Below are 18,608 nucleotides of genomic sequence, written 5' to 3' on the forward strand. Positions count from 1 at the left end.
ACCGTGGGGCCCGACTGTCGAAAGCTTCGGCTGCGTCACGCGAAGGCTGCGCAAAGCTCGGTTTGGAGAGCGAGCTTTGCACCCATGCGTGCGAGATCTTCGCCGAAAAGCTCTGTCACAGGCTGAGCTTTCAATCGAGCACAGTAAAATCTCCTTAGAATGTAACTATAAGAAATTTGTTATGTTTACTCATTTAAGGGGCCATATTTTTTACCAAATACTAGAATCCTTGTTGGGACTTAGTAGATAGTATAGTGTTATTCAACAAAAAATAAAGATAAATAGTAAAATGTGTTACATTTTACTATACGGTTAAAATGAAAAAAAGTTTTTTAAACTGTAGGGAAAAGATTTTATGTTATCGAAAACACATTAAAGGATACACATATAAGTAAAATATTTAAATTTATAAATTATATATTTTTTCAATAATTTTTTAATTTAATAAAAGTGGTACTAGTAAATATAATATTAGGAATAATTTTTTTTTTCAAATTGATAAATGTTGTATTCGAAATATAAGGTACTTCTTCAGAACCGTGCTGTTTATTTATATTTTTACAAAAATGTTGAGATTCATAAAAACGTTCAGATACAAATTGTTTAGCTATTCTTATAAGTTATATATTTTAATTTCAAACTGATAGATGTAAGCAACCAATTTAAATCAAATAAATATTTAACTTGGCTTGGCTTAGAACGTTCTCCAAAAAATTAGCATTTAGATAGCATTTGCGCTTATCAACATTGAGTGCCATAAATTTGAGGCATTGCTGGGCCGCCAAGATTTCCATCCCATAATTAATTAAAAGTGTTAAAAGCTTTTCCATAAATAAAGATACCAAGAGCTGCAGGTGTTGGACCGGGGCGTGCGTTCAAACGATTTTCGTACATTAATTACGGCTTTACAATTTGCGACTGGCAGCCTTCATTTGGATATTTAAAAGCCAATCAATTGGCGGTTCGACGAAGTCATAAATTTCAATGGGCGCTCATCAGTCGGAGGAAAAGAGCCCCTCTTAAAAAACAGGGGCGTCGGGCAGCAGATAAGCATCCACTTGTCACATCACTCATATTTCCGAGAGACGTCAATTTGCATTGTCTGTGGAAATTGCAGCCTGCCGCTTGCAACTTGCAACTTGCCACTTGTCACATGCCAATTGACCCATTCGCCTGTTATGGCCAGGCCAGCCTCAATTTTCCAAGTGCTAAGGCGAATTAAATTTTAACGGCTAGTTTTACAGCGCTCTTTTATTTTAGCCAGCCAAATTGTCATTTGTCGTGGCCAGTTGATTGCGTTTTACGAGCGACAGCAGCATAATTACAGATGGGCCAATTCTGATCTGTTTTCCCAAGAACAATTGTGAAAACACGAACTCAGTGTGGGCCGCATTCGAGAACGCGCTCAGTCAGCATTTTAATTTCTGTCTGATTGAGCTGAATGAGTCGAGCTGGCGAAGTAGAAGTGTGTGCCGGCGATGCCAGACGGCGATAATTCCCATGGGGCCAGGCTCCAACCATCGCCTGTGTGGTCTCTCTATATCTGTCTGCCCGACAGCCGGGGGCAATCGCTAACTGGCAGCCGATTATGTGATTGGAATATTGACAATTAGGCGGTTACAAATTGATTTACTTGTAATTTTTATGGCGCCCCTGAGGGGAGAATTCGCTAGTTAAACCTTGCTAATGGATGCTCCGAACGAGAAAGGGATCATTGTAGGGGGGTCTAAAACAATTATAAATCGTTTTGGATGAGGTAAGCAAAACAAAAAAATATTTGTCAGAAGTGGGATTCGAACCCACGCCTACAGAGTAGACTGCGACCTGAACGCAGCGCCTTAGACCACTCGGCCATCCTGACTCTTGAGGGGCACATGTCCAAAATTCATTTTGGTTGGGGAACAAATTTGGTTACAGTACAGCCTCGATACAGCGAATTTATACAGATAAAGATTTAAAAGAATATAAATAAATCAATCAATTTTTAAAAAATGGTCAGATTTAGTATTTGTTGACTCATAAAAAGCTCCAAATAATCATTGTTAACTACATAGTGTGGGCATTGCGTTTTTTATACACTCACAAAACTTTATGATAAGAATGGATCCTTAAAAATAACAGAAAAAAATCTTGTCAGAAGTGGGATTCGAACCCACGCCTACAGAGTAGACTGCGACCTGAACGCAGCGCCTTAGACCACTCGGCCATCCTGACTGTTAAACCAGCGAGTGCCAGTTCCCAGTTTGATCGAGGGCGAGTCTATTCTTAAGTAGGTTTCTAATTTTATAAATTAAGTAATCAACAAAAATGTAAAAACAAATGGATAAAAATAAAACGTGATTTTAAGCATCAATATATGGGACTAACAACACACAAACTAAAATATGGATATTTTAGAACCCATATTAATATACAACTTTTCATAGACTATGTAAATTACAAGTAAAATTAAATGGTTAATTAAATTATTAATTAAGAAATAAAAAAGCAAAAAAAGTCTTGTCAGAAGTGGGATTCGAACCCACGCCTACAGAGTAGACTGCGACCTGAACGCAGCGCCTTAGACCACTCGGCCATCCTGACAGCTGCTGATTGGGTGTCAAAAGACCATTCCGACTCGCCGGCGTTTGCATTGTGCTGCGGCGGCATCAAGCATACGCCGTGTATTACACATGCTTGAAAATCGGACTTAACACTTTGAACCTGCTGCCCACACTCGACTGCACTTTCGATGAATTATTGTAATCGTCGGCCCAGAGGCGAAGACAAATTGCCGCTCCTCGCGTCATGGAAAGGTGTGTACGGACAGACAAGACACGAAATCAACATGCAGTCGATGGAGGTGATAACATATAATAAAAAGCAGGCGAAATCGGGTCAACGTCATACATCACACCGTGCAGATTGGCAAGTGTCACTTTTTTTATATGATTCGATTTGTTGGCCAGCCAACGGCAGTCGTCGAAAAGGTTTGCCGAGGGGTTCTGGCGATCAAAACGGGAGTAATTAAGTTGTAGTTTTTCGGTTAGCTGGCAAAACTGGCAAAATGTCAACTAGCCCAAAGTGCGGACCGCTTGACATTTCACACGCAGCTGCAGTTGCTGTTTTGTTTCTTATTTTATTTTATTTTTTACAGCAGCAGCAGTTACTGGTCGCACGCACTTTCAATGCATTTCAATTAGTTGCAGTCGCACAGCCGCTCCACTTTGACTTTGAGTGCCCGCACTGGATATTTTCCATTTTTACAGACTGATGGCAGACACTTGATAGGCCCCAGCGTATGTTAATCGGCCGACTCGACCTGACAGCCCAAGTTAATTAAAGTTTTCGCTCCCCACAGCCACCCAACACACTCGAAATACATATATGTTAAATAATTCCCATTAATTTACTTGTTAGCAGCGCGCAGGCACTTCTAAGACCACCTCAATTGCACCCGACTCATTATGATTAATGATCGCCCGGGTACAAGAATTGTTTGAAGAAACCACAGTGACCCACAAATGGCGACACATTTTCTGGTGGCCACTCGAAATAGAATTAGCAAATTGCCCGAATGTCAATCAAGCGTCATCAATCAAAATTTGTGCTACTGTCAACTCGATCACAATACAAATATAAATAAGCGCAGCCCAGCGGGCTGCAACAGTTGGGTGCAGCTGAAATATTTAACTGGAGGTTGTAAATTACCATAACAATTCTGAATTCTGGCCAGCTATGTGGGTCAACAATGGAAAATCCCCTCCCGGCCAGGCCGAAACCCCATGATATGTCAGCAGAGTTGTTAGCACGGCCCCACAAAGGTTAAAATGAGGCATTGAGTGAGTTTCCCACTTCGAGTCGATGCAAATGGAGTTTGGATTAAGCTAACACCCCGATTACCTTGGGCCCGTCTTTATATGGGTTCCATAGAGCAAGTCACTTGATCACTTGTAAAGTCTTGTGGGCGGGGAAATCTTTATAACTCATTTACCTCTGATACCAAGTGATAAATGGCTGTTCCGCAGCAGAGGACAGCCAAACGACACACGTTTATGGTAGCTGTGATTTATTGGGTTATTTACTGTGAGTGCATTCATATTTAAATGGGGTCTTTCAATTTTAAAACACATTTATCTGATCACATTTGCATTTAACTTTTAAGAAAAAAAAAAATGGTAAAGGTTAATGCTTTCAAGAACTATGGAAAATATTCTGATAATAGACGAATAACGAACATATTCTAATGATTTATAAAAATCTGAATTTTTATGAATAAAATATAGCATCTTTTAAAGTGGAGCATTATTATCAAACGTGATGATATTCACCTGTATCGCCCATCCCACTTTTTATTGAACTTCAATTAATATTTTTAGAATTAGAAAATGGTAAAGGTTAAGGCTTTCAAAAGCTGTGAAACATATTCCTATAACGAACGCTGTTAAATGATCTTTAAAAAACTGAATTTAATGACTAAAATACAACATGGATCTAAACAGAATCATTTAAAATGAAATATGGTTATCAAACGTGATGATCGCCCATCCCACTTTTATTCCACTTCAATTAATATCCGATTCCCCAACAAAAACTCCCCATAATATTTCAATTAGTGTTCGATTGATCCAACTCCGACGGGCCAAGTCAATGCTCCTTTTCAAGTTCAAAGTCAAAACAGACAGAAGACTCAAAAATATATAAAATGAAGGCGGGGTCTAGACTTAAGACTCTGCGGAGCATCGATCAATTGGGGCTTACTCTTCTTTTTCTCCCTGGCTATTTTGTTGCGACACTTTTCTGCCAAATTTGTACAAAGTTTATTAACAGGTTTCATTGTCTCGGCTTTTGGCGGCTCAAACAAAACATATTTTAGTATTTTCGCATTCTGCTGCTTAGTTTTTTTACGACCGCAATAAAACAAATAATTGTGGGGGCGTATACCTTATGGAAGGGGAGATATATTTGCATATAGAATTGGGATGGGCAGGGGAGGGGGGGAGTGCAAAGAAAGCACCTGAAAACAAGCTGCACAAAAAAGCCGGTTCCGAATGCCGGTCTTAAACACACTTAATTAAAGATGCAATTTGTGGCTCTGAAACATTTAAGGGGATGCCACACACTGCAATTAAAAATAACACTTTTTATGTTTCCACCTCTTACGCAAAACCTGTCACGTTCTTAAGAAAATGTTTCTGTAAATGTTAAGCAACAATTAGGAAAAGTTGAAACTTTAATTTATTAACTTGTTTTAAGTAACCGCTACTTACAAAAGTTCGCGTAAAAAATAAATGCTATGTTGTTAAATACGCCTTAAACACTTAAGATCATTAAAAGACCAAATATATTGCCTTACTTTTAATTGTATTTAGGTTTATTTTTTGTTGTTGGTGATAAGGGAAAAATTGGGTCGGAATACACCAAAAAAAATTATTGCAAATATGCCAAAACGATTGACTGATACCTTAAAAAATAATGCCTATCATACAAAATAATAAATTAGGTATTATCTAAAAAAAAAGGTTTTTGTAGCTTAAAGTATCGCAATATGTTGAGTTTTTTTAATATAACCATAAGACTTGTACCTCTATGAATTGGTAATAAGAAAGCTTTATTTTTTATTTTTTAGATTGTTTGTTAGTATTTGATTTGAACACTTTATACGCGTTTGAAGTTGATAAAAAACGCGAATATTAATGGGATCCACTGTATATGAAAACAGACTTCTAAGACCTTTGCTTTTGCATATGAATGTTAATCAAAATTAATGAATGTTAATAGTAATACCTATCTTTTCAAGAACTTTGGACTTTCTTTGGGTTAATAATTGGGGAAATTAAAAATAAAAGATTTTAGATAAATATATACATTTTTACAAATTGTTGTTACAAATATATCAGCTTTTTATCTATTTTCAATTTTAAAAAATTCTTTGTAGATTTCTTATTATTTTATTTTTGTGATTGAGCATTGCACGTACAAAGTTAAAAAAAAAGTCAATGTGTGTGTAAAAGAGACAGATAGGTAAAACTTAAAAAAATTAAAAATAAAAGATTTTAAATATGTATTTACCAATTTTAGTTACAAATTTCTTAGCTTTTTATTAATTTTCAATTTAAGAAATGCTTTTTTATTAAGTACAAAACTGACCCTTTTTTATTGATTTTTTAAAACTTTTTAGTATTTTATTTTTGGGATTGATAATTGCACGTGCAGAGTTTTAAAAAAAGTCAATGTGTGTGTAGAGAGACAGAGGCTCGCCCACGCATATAAGATTAAGAAACTAAAAGGCGAAAAACAATATTTTTCTCTTTTTTTGTCTGGCTCCCCTCTCTTTCTCGATGTTTCTCAGAGAGCTTTTCCTCGCTGCTCCAACGATCGTGGGCAGCGCTGCTTTAAGCTCGCTCCAATCCCCAAACCTATTGCATTCAGCTGGCGGCAGCGGCGCAGTAAACATCGCGCGTTTTTAAGGGCGGCAAAAGATCGCAGTTTGTAACTCTGTGTTTTTCATATTTCTCGCTGCGGATTATAATAATAAACCGGAGATTGTGCTATAAAATGTGTTTAGTAATGTAGGAAAGATTTTTAAGAATTTAAAAACCCACCGGCAACGTGCAATTACGAAATATCGTCTGTGACATATGTGTGTGTGTGTTTGTGATGCGTGCGCTTTTATTTTGGCTGCGTTTCCATGTGTGCGTCTATAAATAAAAGCCATAACAACAACAATAACAGCAATAACGGCAACAAAAGGCAAAAATCCGAAGAAGCGAAAAGCTAAAAATGAAATATCAACAGCCCAAAATGACGGGTTGATTGACTTGCAGGAATTTTGAGAAAACGAAAATCTCAGCATCTTTTGAGAACACGAAATTATCATCCCAACGACTATTGCGAATCCAGAATCTGCAGCTTCCGTTGTTTATCAGGAAATGCCGAAGAATTGCCAGCGGAGAGCAGTTAAATCGCCCAAAAACCGAATTCACTGTAAGTTGCATATTCCATTTTGAAAATGCACTGGGAAAAATTGTATTGGCTAAGTCGAATTTTACTATAAATCTTGGTTGGAATTCGTTTGGAGAGATTATGTGAGAACATGGTCACAAACTAATTTATCAATTGAAATTTTTAACCCGTAGTGTTGGACTATGGTCTATGATTCTTAAAACAAATGCCCTTAAAAATCCATAGAAACATTTCAACTAAGTTCAAAGTACGCCCTTGCGTGTCAGAACGCCTTAGCATATTTGATTTATGTATTATTTTTGGTTGCCCAATTTTTTTAAAATGGAATATCCCACGTTTGCGAGCCAAAAAAAACTAGAAATCTATAAATTAGTCATTCTCGCTTACAACTTCCTGACCTATTCAATACATACATATAAAACATGACCTCATGCGACATTTTTTCAACTGTTTACTTTAAAATCAGTGCCTAAATTGTACAAAAAAAAAAACAAGAACATTATGTGTACAAATATAAATTTGAAATAAAATGGATTGAAGTCTTAATTTTTCAAGAAATATTATTAAAACGTTCTTCTTAAAGTTTCTGTGCACTTATAATTAGTGTGTTTGTGTGTGAGAGAGTGAACATTAAGGCGTATTTCTGCAGAGTCATAAACTCCGAAACTGTATATGTACGTTTTTGGGGATTTTTTTCGACTTTTCGGCTGCCCATACACACGTCAATGCAACGCCTATAAAATCCACATAAAAGTCAAGTCAATCAATGAAAGGGCAGACGAATAAATTACCCACAAAAGAGTACAACAGCAGGTAATTTAAGCGTTAAACACAGACAGCGAAGGCGCCATGAATTATCACCTTCCAGGCGGAAGAAAGGCTGCCATTAATCCAAGCAAAAAGTTTATTAAAATCGAATTAGTTTTCCCTAAAAACTAAACAGACGACACCCACATAATCTGAAAACAACGAGCCCCAATGGAGCCGCAAGTGCGGAATTTTGGCAATTCGGGGAAGCATACATATGTTCCATCCGCATGACCTGCCGCCTGCGTTCTTTCTCTCTTGGCCAAACAATTTGATTTGCGTATTCGTATACCCATTCCCACATTTTTTTCCGTTATACATTTTCAATTTCCATTTCACTTGATTGAAGTTTTGGCCTTTTGCACATGGTTTTGTTTACGCCTTAAGCAAAACGCCGACACACGCGCATATTTATTTACATTCACACAATAGAATTGTTATTCTTGGCGGGGCGAACTAAAAACTGACCAAAATAACTAGAATAAATAAACAATTTGATTAGGCAGATAAAAATAAAAACTGGAAAAAAGTATTGTCAGAAGTGGGATTCGAACCCACGCCTACAGAGTAGACTGCGACCTGAACGCAGCGCCTTAGACCACTCGGCCATCCTGACTATGAAAGTAACGAGAACTGACGAAATTCTCATTATTGCAAGCGTTTTCCTTAATTATATAAATTAAAAGTACTTATCTAGGTTAAATTAAATGTGAAAAATGAAATGAAAAGTGAACTAAAGCGTCATGAGATAGTTACGTTACATCTGCATCGCTTTGAAGTTGGTTAAAATTAAAAACTCTAAATAAATTAAATAATGTACAAATTAGAATATAATTTAAAGAATTTAGTTTTATGTTTTAAAAAAGGAAAAAAATCTTGTCAGAAGTGGGATTCGAACCCACGCCTACAGAGTAGACTGCGACCTGAACGCAGCGCCTTAGACCACTCGGCCATCCTGACACATGGGATGAGCATACCAAATGCGCGTTTTCCACCTCGTTCGCTCGTTTGTTTGTTCTTTCGTTCTGCTATAAAAAGTTTTTATAGAAATCTGCCATAAACTCAGCCAGTCTGTCCGAGTTTTTATGTAAATAAGGCAACTTTCTTACGATAAATTAAACCGTGGGACATGAAATGTATTAATTACTTGCTTGTATTCGTGGCTGATAGTTGTGGTCGTTAATTTGCTGGCATTACAAAACTAATTGTGAGTTAAATAACAAGAACTGTGCAATTTTGTGACGGAATAATTGCAAATTAAATCGATTCGATCAGCTGCTTTGCCGCTGCACTTTGTTCAAATGCCGACAAACTGTTTACAAAGTCGTTTTCATACAGATAAGTATCTTATCTCTGGGTTTCGGGGTTGGGCTGGCGTAAAAATCGCAGACAATCGCTGCCAGCGAACAAAAGAAAACAAGGCCTTTCAGAATAATATCTATATCTCTGCGGATTTCCCAAAAAGCGTAACTGGAAAAGAGGTCAAGACCCGTGGCATTCCTCGATATTCGAGCCAAAAAAAGCGAACTGGCTAATAGTAATCCGGTTCAAGGGGGCGTGGCCACGCCTTGGGAACGGAACCGCTAAAACATAAAAAACAAACCGAACCCTACTCATTAAGCGTCGGTCGCCTTTTGTTGTCTATTAATACCTTGTATTATTTATTACGACTGCTGCTCGCTGCGAGAGTCCGCTTTTTCGTTGGGGAAATGGATATTTTAATGAGTTTGGCCAGCCGCGCACTCGACGACAGTTTTTCCGTAGTGGAAAGAATACAAATTAGATTTTGACACTGTTCGGAAAGATACATTTGCAGCCGAAGAGTAGACGGCATTGTTTATGCCTTTCCTTTGACTCGAAGCCGACATCTTCATACGCATATTGTAAAGATAGATATGCCCATAGACATCTGTCTGAGTTTGCGAATGGACGTAATTTGCATTTGCGCATTTTTCCGCTAATTATTTGTTTATCGCAGGAAAATAACCAAATTGATGTGAAAAATTGAAAATGAATTCGAAAAATGTTTTGACAAGCGGCGCGGAAATTATTTTTGCCATTGAACTTGTTGCCTTTCCCTTCCCGATATAGTTAAAATAAACAAATTATAGTGCAGTCGAAGTGCTGTAAGGGGCAAAAGGGGGGCTATCAGACAGCTAAACCCAGTTTAGTTCCAAGGCAAGTAGCGCTTGATAAGTTATACTCTCTCATTTATAATCATCGAAATGGGTCAGCGGCACAGCCTCAAGTCGAGCAACAATTGCGCACGCAATTTTTATTCATTTAGAATGCATCAAAAAACCATTAAAGTGCGGAAAAATTATACACTTATAGACAGAAATATATGACAGCAATGAAGAAAGGTGGGGGTAACTCGAATTGGATGGAAGTAATATAAAACTGACACCATTTAATAAGCAAAGTGAAGTTAAGTTTGCATTTCTCTTCGCCTTATTTGTTTGTAAACAAAGCAAGTTGAAGCTGACACAGTTGGATTGGATTCTGATTCCGATTCTGATTTCCAGGGCAGGGGCTCAATGCCATTTGGCTGGGTCAGTTCTGCGGTTACCAATATATATTCACTGCAAGCGAATGCATGGAGTTTCGCGAAACCCACTGCGTCAACAAATTTGAGACGGGAATCGCAACCATTTGTGTTACAAGGTCTGGACGGGTAAGTTATCAGCGCGTTTTCGAGTGCCTATCGGCACTGGGAGGGGATTCCTCTGGCCATAAACCCCTGTGTTCCATTAATGACCAAACAAACCCATTCCCCATGGTCAAACGTTTGATGAATGACTCTGCAGCGCAGTCATGTTCAGGCCGTGATAAGCCGTTTTGCGGTACGCTTAATGCACTTTAATGCTCTCCTCGATTACCCAATATCATGTGAATGAAGCACAATAACCACTGTAAAATAGAGGTTTGAACTTTTTATTGAGGACCAATTGTCAGCAGGGCGTGAGAAATTACTTGTGTGTGATTTAAGGGGCTTTTTCACCCCACCTTCAGACAAAACACAATAAAAGCTAGCAATAACGAACAGACAAAAATTTGTACTTGATTTAACTGAAGAAATGTAAACAAATCAATGCTTGACGAATTCGAACCGGAATCTTTAGAATACCAATGTTTTATTTACGGGAATTTCGAATTCTTCAAATTCAAATTGTGTTATAAGTAATAAACTAAATAAATGATTGGAAAATAAAAATAAATCTTGTCAGAAGTGGGATTCGAACCCACGCCTACAGAGTAGACTGCGACCTGAACGCAGCGCCTTAGACCACTCGGCCATCCTGACTATAAAAGTAGCGAGAACCAGAAATTCTTGAGGCAAAAAACATTTCTAGATCTATATAATTATATTAATTAGAAATTAATTTACATTATACTCATCAAAGATGAGATCAGAATATATGAAAAAGAACCATACCGAGCAGAGTCAGAATTAATATATAGAAATACAGATAACAAGGTATAATATATAAGTATATATATATATATTTTTTAATTATACCAATTAGAAGGTATTTAAGACATAACTAATTATTTGCGTTAAAAAAAGGAAAACAAAATAGTCTTGTCAGAAGTGGGATTCGAACCCACGCCTACAGAGTAGACTGCGACCTGAACGCAGCGCCTTAGACCACTCGGCCATCCTGACTATAAAAGTAACGAGAGCCAGAAAATATTGAGAGATAATTTGTATTTTATAGAAATTAGTACTTAATTAGAAAGTAATTAACTTTCTAAGAACAATGAGGAAAAATATGAGAAAAAGAATAAAACTGCGCAAGGTATAGATATAAAAATCATATTTGATAACTATATAATGGCCAGGGCATTAATATTCCTAATTTTACCAATTATTAGAAACATTTAGTTATTTGCAATAAATAAGGAAACAAAAAAGTCTTGTCAGAAGTGGGATTCGAACCCACGCCTACAGAGTAGACTGCGACCTGAACGCAGCGCCTTAGACCACTCGGCCATCCTGACTTAAAATAACAAGCTGTCAAAATATCTGTGAAAGCGAGGGCATCACAAAGAAAGCAAAATAAAATAAACAAATAATATAGATAAGTAAATAAAATCATGTTTATACTAGACTGTCGAATAAATCTACTTTTTAGATCGATGGCTCGGCAGATTTAGCGGTCATAGATGATGATCAATGCCCTCAAAAGTTGAAAGATCAATTTCCGAGTAACCTTCTGCTCCTTATATGCCTTCATGTGTCTGCGGATTATAATCTCAAAATTATCCAAACGTTCCAAGGTGCAAAGGTGTAAAATGATGGAGGAGGATTCGCCAGCCAATAGTACTCGGGATAGCTTATAGTAATCATTTACAAACTGTTCCATATAGTCAAGATTCTTTATGTTGGCTATTCCTTTGTATTTCTTGAAGATTTCTTCTATATTTTCTGCAGAAATCGAGGTATTTAATATTTCAAAGCAGGCATTTTGAGCATATGGATTAAGCACCATCGAGTAACGCCAATATTTCGAATCAGCAATGAATAACAAATCATTGTGGATTCTGTGCTCCGTATCCGAAAATATCTTCACCACACTTTGATTGATTAAATTGTTTTGAAGTAGCACAAATTTCATACTAAAACACTTTAGTTTGGGTATCTCATTTCTAATTAAATTGTTTAAAATATCACTGATAAATGTCTCTTTATCGTCCACCTTTGCATCTTCAAAAACTCCGAAATAAATGACCAAATGGAAACTTTCGAATATACCACACAGACTAAAAATTAGAGCACTATAGCTGATATGCAAAGATATCATACGGAATGTTAAAAAGCATGGCTTTATCCGAGTTTCGCTTGAGAACTTTTGAAGGATTTCCTTTGTTAACTTGATGTACTTATTATCTTCTTGTTTGGGTGATAGAGGTCTGTCGAAGATCTCCTTGCATGTTTTCTTATCCTCTTCGGTTAATTCGTTGAAGGATTTTAGTGTATAAATAATAAGATTATCTTGCATTTTGAAATAATTTAACGACTTGGTGTGTACTGAAAAATAAAAGCCTACTCGTTTTATTTTTACTTTCTTTAGGTCTAAATCATTTTTCAGTCAGCTGGAGCCCGAGCAATTCCTAAAAGAAAATCGTATATGTAATGATGTATGCTAAAACTAATTTCTGATGAGTCATTACTTACCTTATTCCTTGATTTGTTTAGATTTTTAAAGTTCCAATAAAACAGTAGGTTTATCGTTTCTTGCGTTTTGTCAAGAGCCGAGCTTTCAACTTCTTCCAGCTCGGTTCAGTTCTGATTGCCGTTTCGTCTTTGGTAACCAATCTTACGATGGAGGTCATTGGAAAAAAGGCTTGATAGGTGAGAAAGCTCCGCGGTGTGGTCAAAGTGAAGATGGTGGTCCAGTTCGGGTATTTGAGCAGCATCAAGGTGCTCGAAAGGACCCTGGGCAGTTGGTCGGGGAAGTTGGTCAGGTTGATGAAGTATCGCTTCGTCCGAAAACGACAGCGGTTCACGTTGATCAAATACCATTTGAATCCAAATCCCGAGTAGATGCTGAGGGCCACGGATTTCAGTAAAGGTGCGATGTTCAACGACTTGCGCTTCCTTCCGCGCTGCAAACCCGAAGAGTCCTTCTTTAAAGTCTTGCCCTTAGCCCCCATGCTTGTCTATATAATGAAGTAATTCAATGTTTTTCTCTTGACAATAAAAAAAAAACGCAAGGCCAACTAAACTGAACTTGACCTGCGACTAATGGCATCGAATTTAATCGATAACAAGTACGAGTATTTTTTTTGCCAGGGCTGCGTTTAGTAAAACTGTTTAGTAACGAAAAAAAATACCGAAATCATTTATCATTGCCCAGATATTGACACGCCCCGTCAATATAAATAATTGCTAATTGCTGGCCATGATTAATGTCTGGCATCTTTTGGCCGTTCGGAGAGTTACGGCCCCAAAACATTCGACTCGCTCAATTTGCATAATTGCAATTTATTGTAAATCCGTGTGCAAATATGCAAGAAATTTGCAGCAGCTCTTTAAGGCAAACCAGAGGCCAACGGCTTTTCACGATTTGAATTTTGGATTTGTTCAAACCGAATGTCTGTTGGTTTTCCAGTATCTCCCTGTCATATGCAAATCACTCTGCGACTCTGACTTTGGAGTTTCAATCTTTAAAGACCACTAATTGCTGGCAACCCGAGAACAATCGTTTGGCAATCAATCAGTCTGTGCACTCCATCTGACATTGTTGCTAATTAGTTGTCAGGTAACCATATGGGTTACCTATTCAGTAATTCTCAAATTGCCTACAAATTGCAGGGATGAATGATCCAATTTATCGGTTTAAAGTACGCCTCTATGTGACCTATTAAAGTTAATAATTAACAATGACATACTGTGAGTTGTGTAAGTAAGAAATTAAATGATTGCTTGATAATGATAATTATATTTTAATTGGTAATTACTGAAATTAATGATGATTTATGACCATTATAGATCATAATGTAATCTACAACATCTATGTGGCTTAATCTATTATTCCCCAAGTTGTTCTCATGTTCTCTTTACCCGAGTTCAAGGGCAATCTCAATTCAGACGATCTTTCAACCCACTCTAGACAAATAAAGTCTAAGATTCATTCACGTTTCCAAGTAATTTAACTAAAACGAATTTCGCTATATCTATATACTGATGCCCATATGTGTGTATATATTTATTACAGATTAACCCGAGAATTAAATGGAGTGTGGCTTTTATGGTCGCTGGTCCCACGCAAAGTCACGAAAATTGGACGGAGATTTCTCATTGTCGGAGATTTCACAATTTGCCGGCGACCACGTAGCAATTCTCAAGTTCAGCAGTGGAAAATGAAAAATGCTTTGTTTAACCGATTTGTAAAATCTTCGAAAAAAGAGTGTGTGAATACACAGGCACTAGAAAGATAACAATTTTCGCTTTAATCAAGTCCTCGCTGAGGATTTTGTGTAGTCACCAAGCAACAATTCTGATCAACTTGATTTACGCTATTGGCTGCCACTGGGTCAAAAGAAAAAGAGACGAGTAAAACCAACATTGGCACGTTCCAAGAAATTGCAATATCAACAATTACAACAATTGTAACTTAATTTATAATACTGCTTAGCATTTTCACTTTGTTTGCTCACGTTGTGCATATGTAATTATGCAATCGCTGCAGTTCCCCTGAGTGCACAACCACAACAACAATATCAGCGCGGGCAATTCATTGATAAAAAGCGTTGACAACAAGGGCTATAAATTAACGAGTGCCTCGAGAGGAGTAAATACGTATAAACAAAAGAAGAAGAGCCGGAAAGTCAACAGCAAATAAACAAAAATAAAAAGTTACAGACTTCAGTAACAAATAAAACGTTGAAAAAAACCTAAACGAATCAATATAAACAATAAACATTTTAACCCTTTTATCAAAAAATTTTAAGTCAAAACAGGAAAAACAATTACAATAAAATATAATTATTTTCGGTTATCATTTTTACAAACAAAATTCCATAAAACTATTTTAATAACAACGGAAGTGTATACCAAAAATCTTGGTATATTTAATGTAAACCACCTAATTTAACAACGATTCTTTTTATTAAGCCACTAAGTCTCAGCAATAATTTTAAACAAAAAAAAAATAGTTCTTAACAGAAAATTCATCTTAAATTTTTCAATTTATAAAAGTATTAATAAATACCTACAAATTCAACAAAAATAAACTACAAATAAAAACAAAAGTGGAAAAATTAAAATAACTAAAACAACAGTGAAAGTAACAGCAGCTGTTACCTTAACAGTGATAGTGGGAGGATCAATAACAGGGGCAATAACAGCTCACCACAACAGGGAGAGTAACAGCGCATAATGAATAAAACTGCGCATGCTCACCACGCTGAGAGCGGCCAAACGCCGCTGCCGATGCCACAGCCGCTGCCTCAGTCGCAGTCGGCGCAGGCGGCGACGCAGCCGGGAAATAAGTACGCGCCTGGAAGAAGACTAGCTGCGCGGCAAACTCTTCGATTGGCGATACCAAAGTCACAAGGTGACCCACTCAACCACCCACCGAGTGTGGGGCTCTTCCGACCCTCCCCCTCGCAACTGCCACCTGCACCGATTTTGAAGCGCGTGCCAGCGGTCAGCAGCTGCAGCACTGGAATACCGAAGTCCGCCTCGCCACTGGAATCTCACCAGCTGCCCAATGTCACGCCCACCACCGCCCACACCCGATTGGGCTACGCTAGTGGAAGTGGTTGCTCCAGCGCCTCATCAACTTCCAATTTTCTGGCTGTGCGTAAACCCAGCTTGACCCTGAACTCTTCGGACATCCGGAACAACAACGATCTGTTCGCCTTCCCCAAGGACATGTCGCCTGTTATGAGTGGTGAGTTATAGAAAATCTTCGACTAGAAATTTATGATGCTCGTTTTATAATATATTTTGAAAGAAAGTATTTTTTCCTTTATTACAAAATTTAGGGATTGACTACATTTTTGTTCTTATTTTATAAACCATTTTTAAGATATTTTTATTTCATCATTTAATCATTTTGGTTGATTTACTTAATTTACTTTCAAAATAGTTATAATATTTTTTGTGTTCCCAATAGATCACTCCCACTCGCCCATGTTTACGGAGTTATCATCGGCCAACAGCAATGGATCACCAACACATCACCACCAGCTGGGCAGATTGTTCAGCCTGAGTCCTTCGAGCATCAGAAGTTATGGAAATGTAAGTAGATTTCTAAAAGTTTTCTATAATATCATTGATATTTAAATAGAATAGATAGGGGGTAAGACAGAAAACAAATAATTATCAAAGGGTATTACCAGGTCCCCACCACGAATACTTTATTCGGTCCTTTTGACTTTATAAATTCTCACTCATAATAATTGCCGATGGCTATTTATAAATAAGCAGAGCGAGCAAAGGTCATGACTCACTTGGGGCTCTTCTCTGGTTTTATGGTGTCCATAAACTCTCACTCAAGCTTTTGTTGTGCCTCATTCGTTACCTTTTACAACCTCAGCGCCTCTTTTTAGGCTCATTTTGATTATAGTTTTGCATACACCTTAAAAAATCAGACTGTCTTTGGAGCAGTGTCATTAATATATTATGTTATATTTTTAGTGATAATGATATGTTATATTTTAAATATAACAATTAGAACTCATCGCAAATTTATTAAATTTAAGTTATTAAATTAAATAATAAATTCCAGGACATGATTTTATGATCCTGATCGATGGTTAAATAAAAAAAATTGTTTTTTAGAGTGCACTCTTCAGCCCGAACGCAAGCCACACTGAGCTTTGCTCTGCCATATTTAAGCAAATACATATCTCACACCTCACACGCGACTTTTTCTGGATTGGGTCTCCCGTGGGGATTGGGGTCCGAACCACTCCCTGACTCGGCGACTTTCCTAAAACCGGCTCCGCGCTGAAATAACTCTCTCCCTCTCTCTATTCTTTACGTAAATAGGTAGAAAATAGCGTCAACTTAATTAATAAATAACATTTAGCACGTTTTCAAAGCTGGCGTAGAAAGGTGGTCGGACTAAGGAAAGAGGCAAACGAGTCCGCACAGTATATAGCGCTAGATCCAAACTATTGGATGCATATACCGGGTATGAATAATCGGCATTTTGGCGTTGATTTTTAGCATGGCCCGTGCGTCGTTAAGCAAATTTCTCGTTTGCGAATACCCCTTCATGGGTATATTGAACTTCTCATTAAATTTGCTCCCATATATATTTTGGTGCTATCTCCTTTGAGGTGAAGAACTGATTAATTCGAGTAATCGTAGTTGTAATCAACGGGAAACAAAGAACTATTTGTGTTCACTGATAGATTGATAAGATGAGCAACAACCTTTTAATTAAAAAAATAACCGATGACCCATATATTGGAAGGCCTTATACTGATAACATGACCAGCTGACTTATATCTTTTTATAATAGGTACCTAACGTTTATTATTTAATTCATTTTATTTTTATTTATCTGAATCAATTTTATTTTAGCTGTATAAATGAAAATGTGATAGTTTCTTAGGAGTATGATTAATTTTATTAAATTACCATCATAAGATTTTTCGATGGAAACATTTTAATAAATCTGAACTTTATTTGTTTGAGAAAGACTTTGTAAAATGTTTCAATTAATTTCTTATTGAGACCATTACAATTTTTATTATCCCTCAAATATTTGTACAACTCCACAATTATTTTTCCATTATTTCATTGCCCTTTTGATCTTTTAGGGTATTCCCATGGCCATTTCCCAACTGTTGATCAATTAATTTCTTTCTCCCCACCGTTCTTAACTATTTGACAAACTCTTCAGGGCAAACACACAAAGAACGTGAGTCGCAGAAGACTGTTGTTAATATTATATGAAGTTGGGCGTATGACAGCTCCCGAGCATATTAATTAGTTGGGGCTTGTCGGGGAATCTTCCCGGAGAGAGAGCCCCAGCGAGTGTGTTGAGAGTAAAAAATCGATTGGTAGCGAGGCCCAAAGGGAAGCCCGACGTTTTGGGGACCGAGGGGCACATTTGTATAGTGCCAGTCGAAATACAAACAAAGTCAACTCGCGGTTTGTTCACATTATAAAGCTCCCAAAAAGCAGAAAACACAGGCGGTAAAAGCAAGAGAGGGGTACGAAAGCTACTTATAAACGGACGGACAACTGTGTTTTGGGTCTGGCATTTTGTGGTTTTCGGCAAGAATTCCATTTTCAGTATTTGTCGAATTGAGATGCGCACCGGTTCGTCTCCGATTCTCATTCTCTGTCTGTATCTCAGTTCTCCCAAGAACCCGGCAATCTTGTAAAT

The 18,608-nt window shown here is 37.3% G+C and overlaps 2 protein-coding genes and 8 non-coding genes across 10 annotated transcripts; all 10 read right to left on the reverse strand.

Moving 5' to 3' along the window:
• Positions 1-1,778: 1,778 nt before the first annotated feature.
• Positions 1,779-1,861, reverse strand: Trnal-cag. Its single transcript has one exon. It is a non-coding gene; the product is annotated as a tRNA-Leu (tRNA).
• A 270-nt stretch (positions 1,862-2,131) lies between these two features.
• Positions 2,132-2,214, reverse strand: Trnal-cag. The gene has a single exon. It is a non-coding gene; the product is annotated as a tRNA-Leu (tRNA).
• Positions 2,215-2,500: 286 nt separating this feature from the next.
• On the reverse strand, positions 2,501-2,583 carry Trnal-cag. The gene has a single exon. It is a non-coding gene; the product is annotated as a tRNA-Leu (tRNA).
• A 5,702-nt stretch (positions 2,584-8,285) lies between these two features.
• Positions 8,286-8,368, reverse strand: Trnal-cag. The gene has a single exon. It is a non-coding gene; the product is annotated as a tRNA-Leu (tRNA).
• A 261-nt stretch (positions 8,369-8,629) lies between these two features.
• Positions 8,630-8,712, reverse strand: Trnal-cag. The gene has a single exon. It is a non-coding gene; the product is annotated as a tRNA-Leu (tRNA).
• A 2,261-nt stretch (positions 8,713-10,973) lies between these two features.
• Positions 10,974-11,056, reverse strand: Trnal-cag. The gene has a single exon. It is a non-coding gene; the product is annotated as a tRNA-Leu (tRNA).
• Positions 11,057-11,336: 280 nt separating this feature from the next.
• Trnal-cag lies at positions 11,337-11,419 on the reverse strand. Its single transcript has one exon. It is a non-coding gene; the product is annotated as a tRNA-Leu (tRNA).
• A 252-nt stretch (positions 11,420-11,671) lies between these two features.
• Trnal-cag lies at positions 11,672-11,754 on the reverse strand. Its single transcript has one exon. It is a non-coding gene; the product is annotated as a tRNA-Leu (tRNA).
• A 114-nt stretch (positions 11,755-11,868) lies between these two features.
• LOC119553305 lies at positions 11,869-12,829 on the reverse strand. Its single transcript, XM_037863630.1, has one exon. It carries the CDS (start codon positions 12,753-12,755, stop codon positions 11,907-11,909), a length of 849 nt encoding a protein of 282 aa, XP_037719558.1. The 5' UTR covers positions 12,756-12,829; the 3' UTR covers positions 11,869-11,906.
• LOC119553306 lies at positions 12,749-13,471 on the reverse strand. Its single transcript, XM_037863631.1, has 2 exons — positions 12,932-13,471; positions 12,749-12,867 (listed from the first exon to the last, which is right to left on the reverse strand). The coding sequence occupies exon 1, from the start codon at positions 13,408-13,410 to the stop codon at positions 12,982-12,984; it is 429 nt and encodes a 142-aa protein (XP_037719559.1). The 5' UTR covers positions 13,411-13,471; the 3' UTR covers positions 12,749-12,867; positions 12,932-12,981.
• Between the last annotated feature and the right edge of the window lie 5,137 nt (positions 13,472-18,608).

Source organism: Drosophila subpulchrella, chromosome 3L, assembly GCF_014743375.2.
Source record: "Drosophila subpulchrella strain 33 F10 #4 breed RU33 chromosome 3L, RU_Dsub_v1.1 Primary Assembly, whole genome shotgun sequence".
Classification (NCBI taxonomy): Eukaryota; Metazoa; Arthropoda; class Insecta; order Diptera; family Drosophilidae; genus Drosophila; species Drosophila subpulchrella.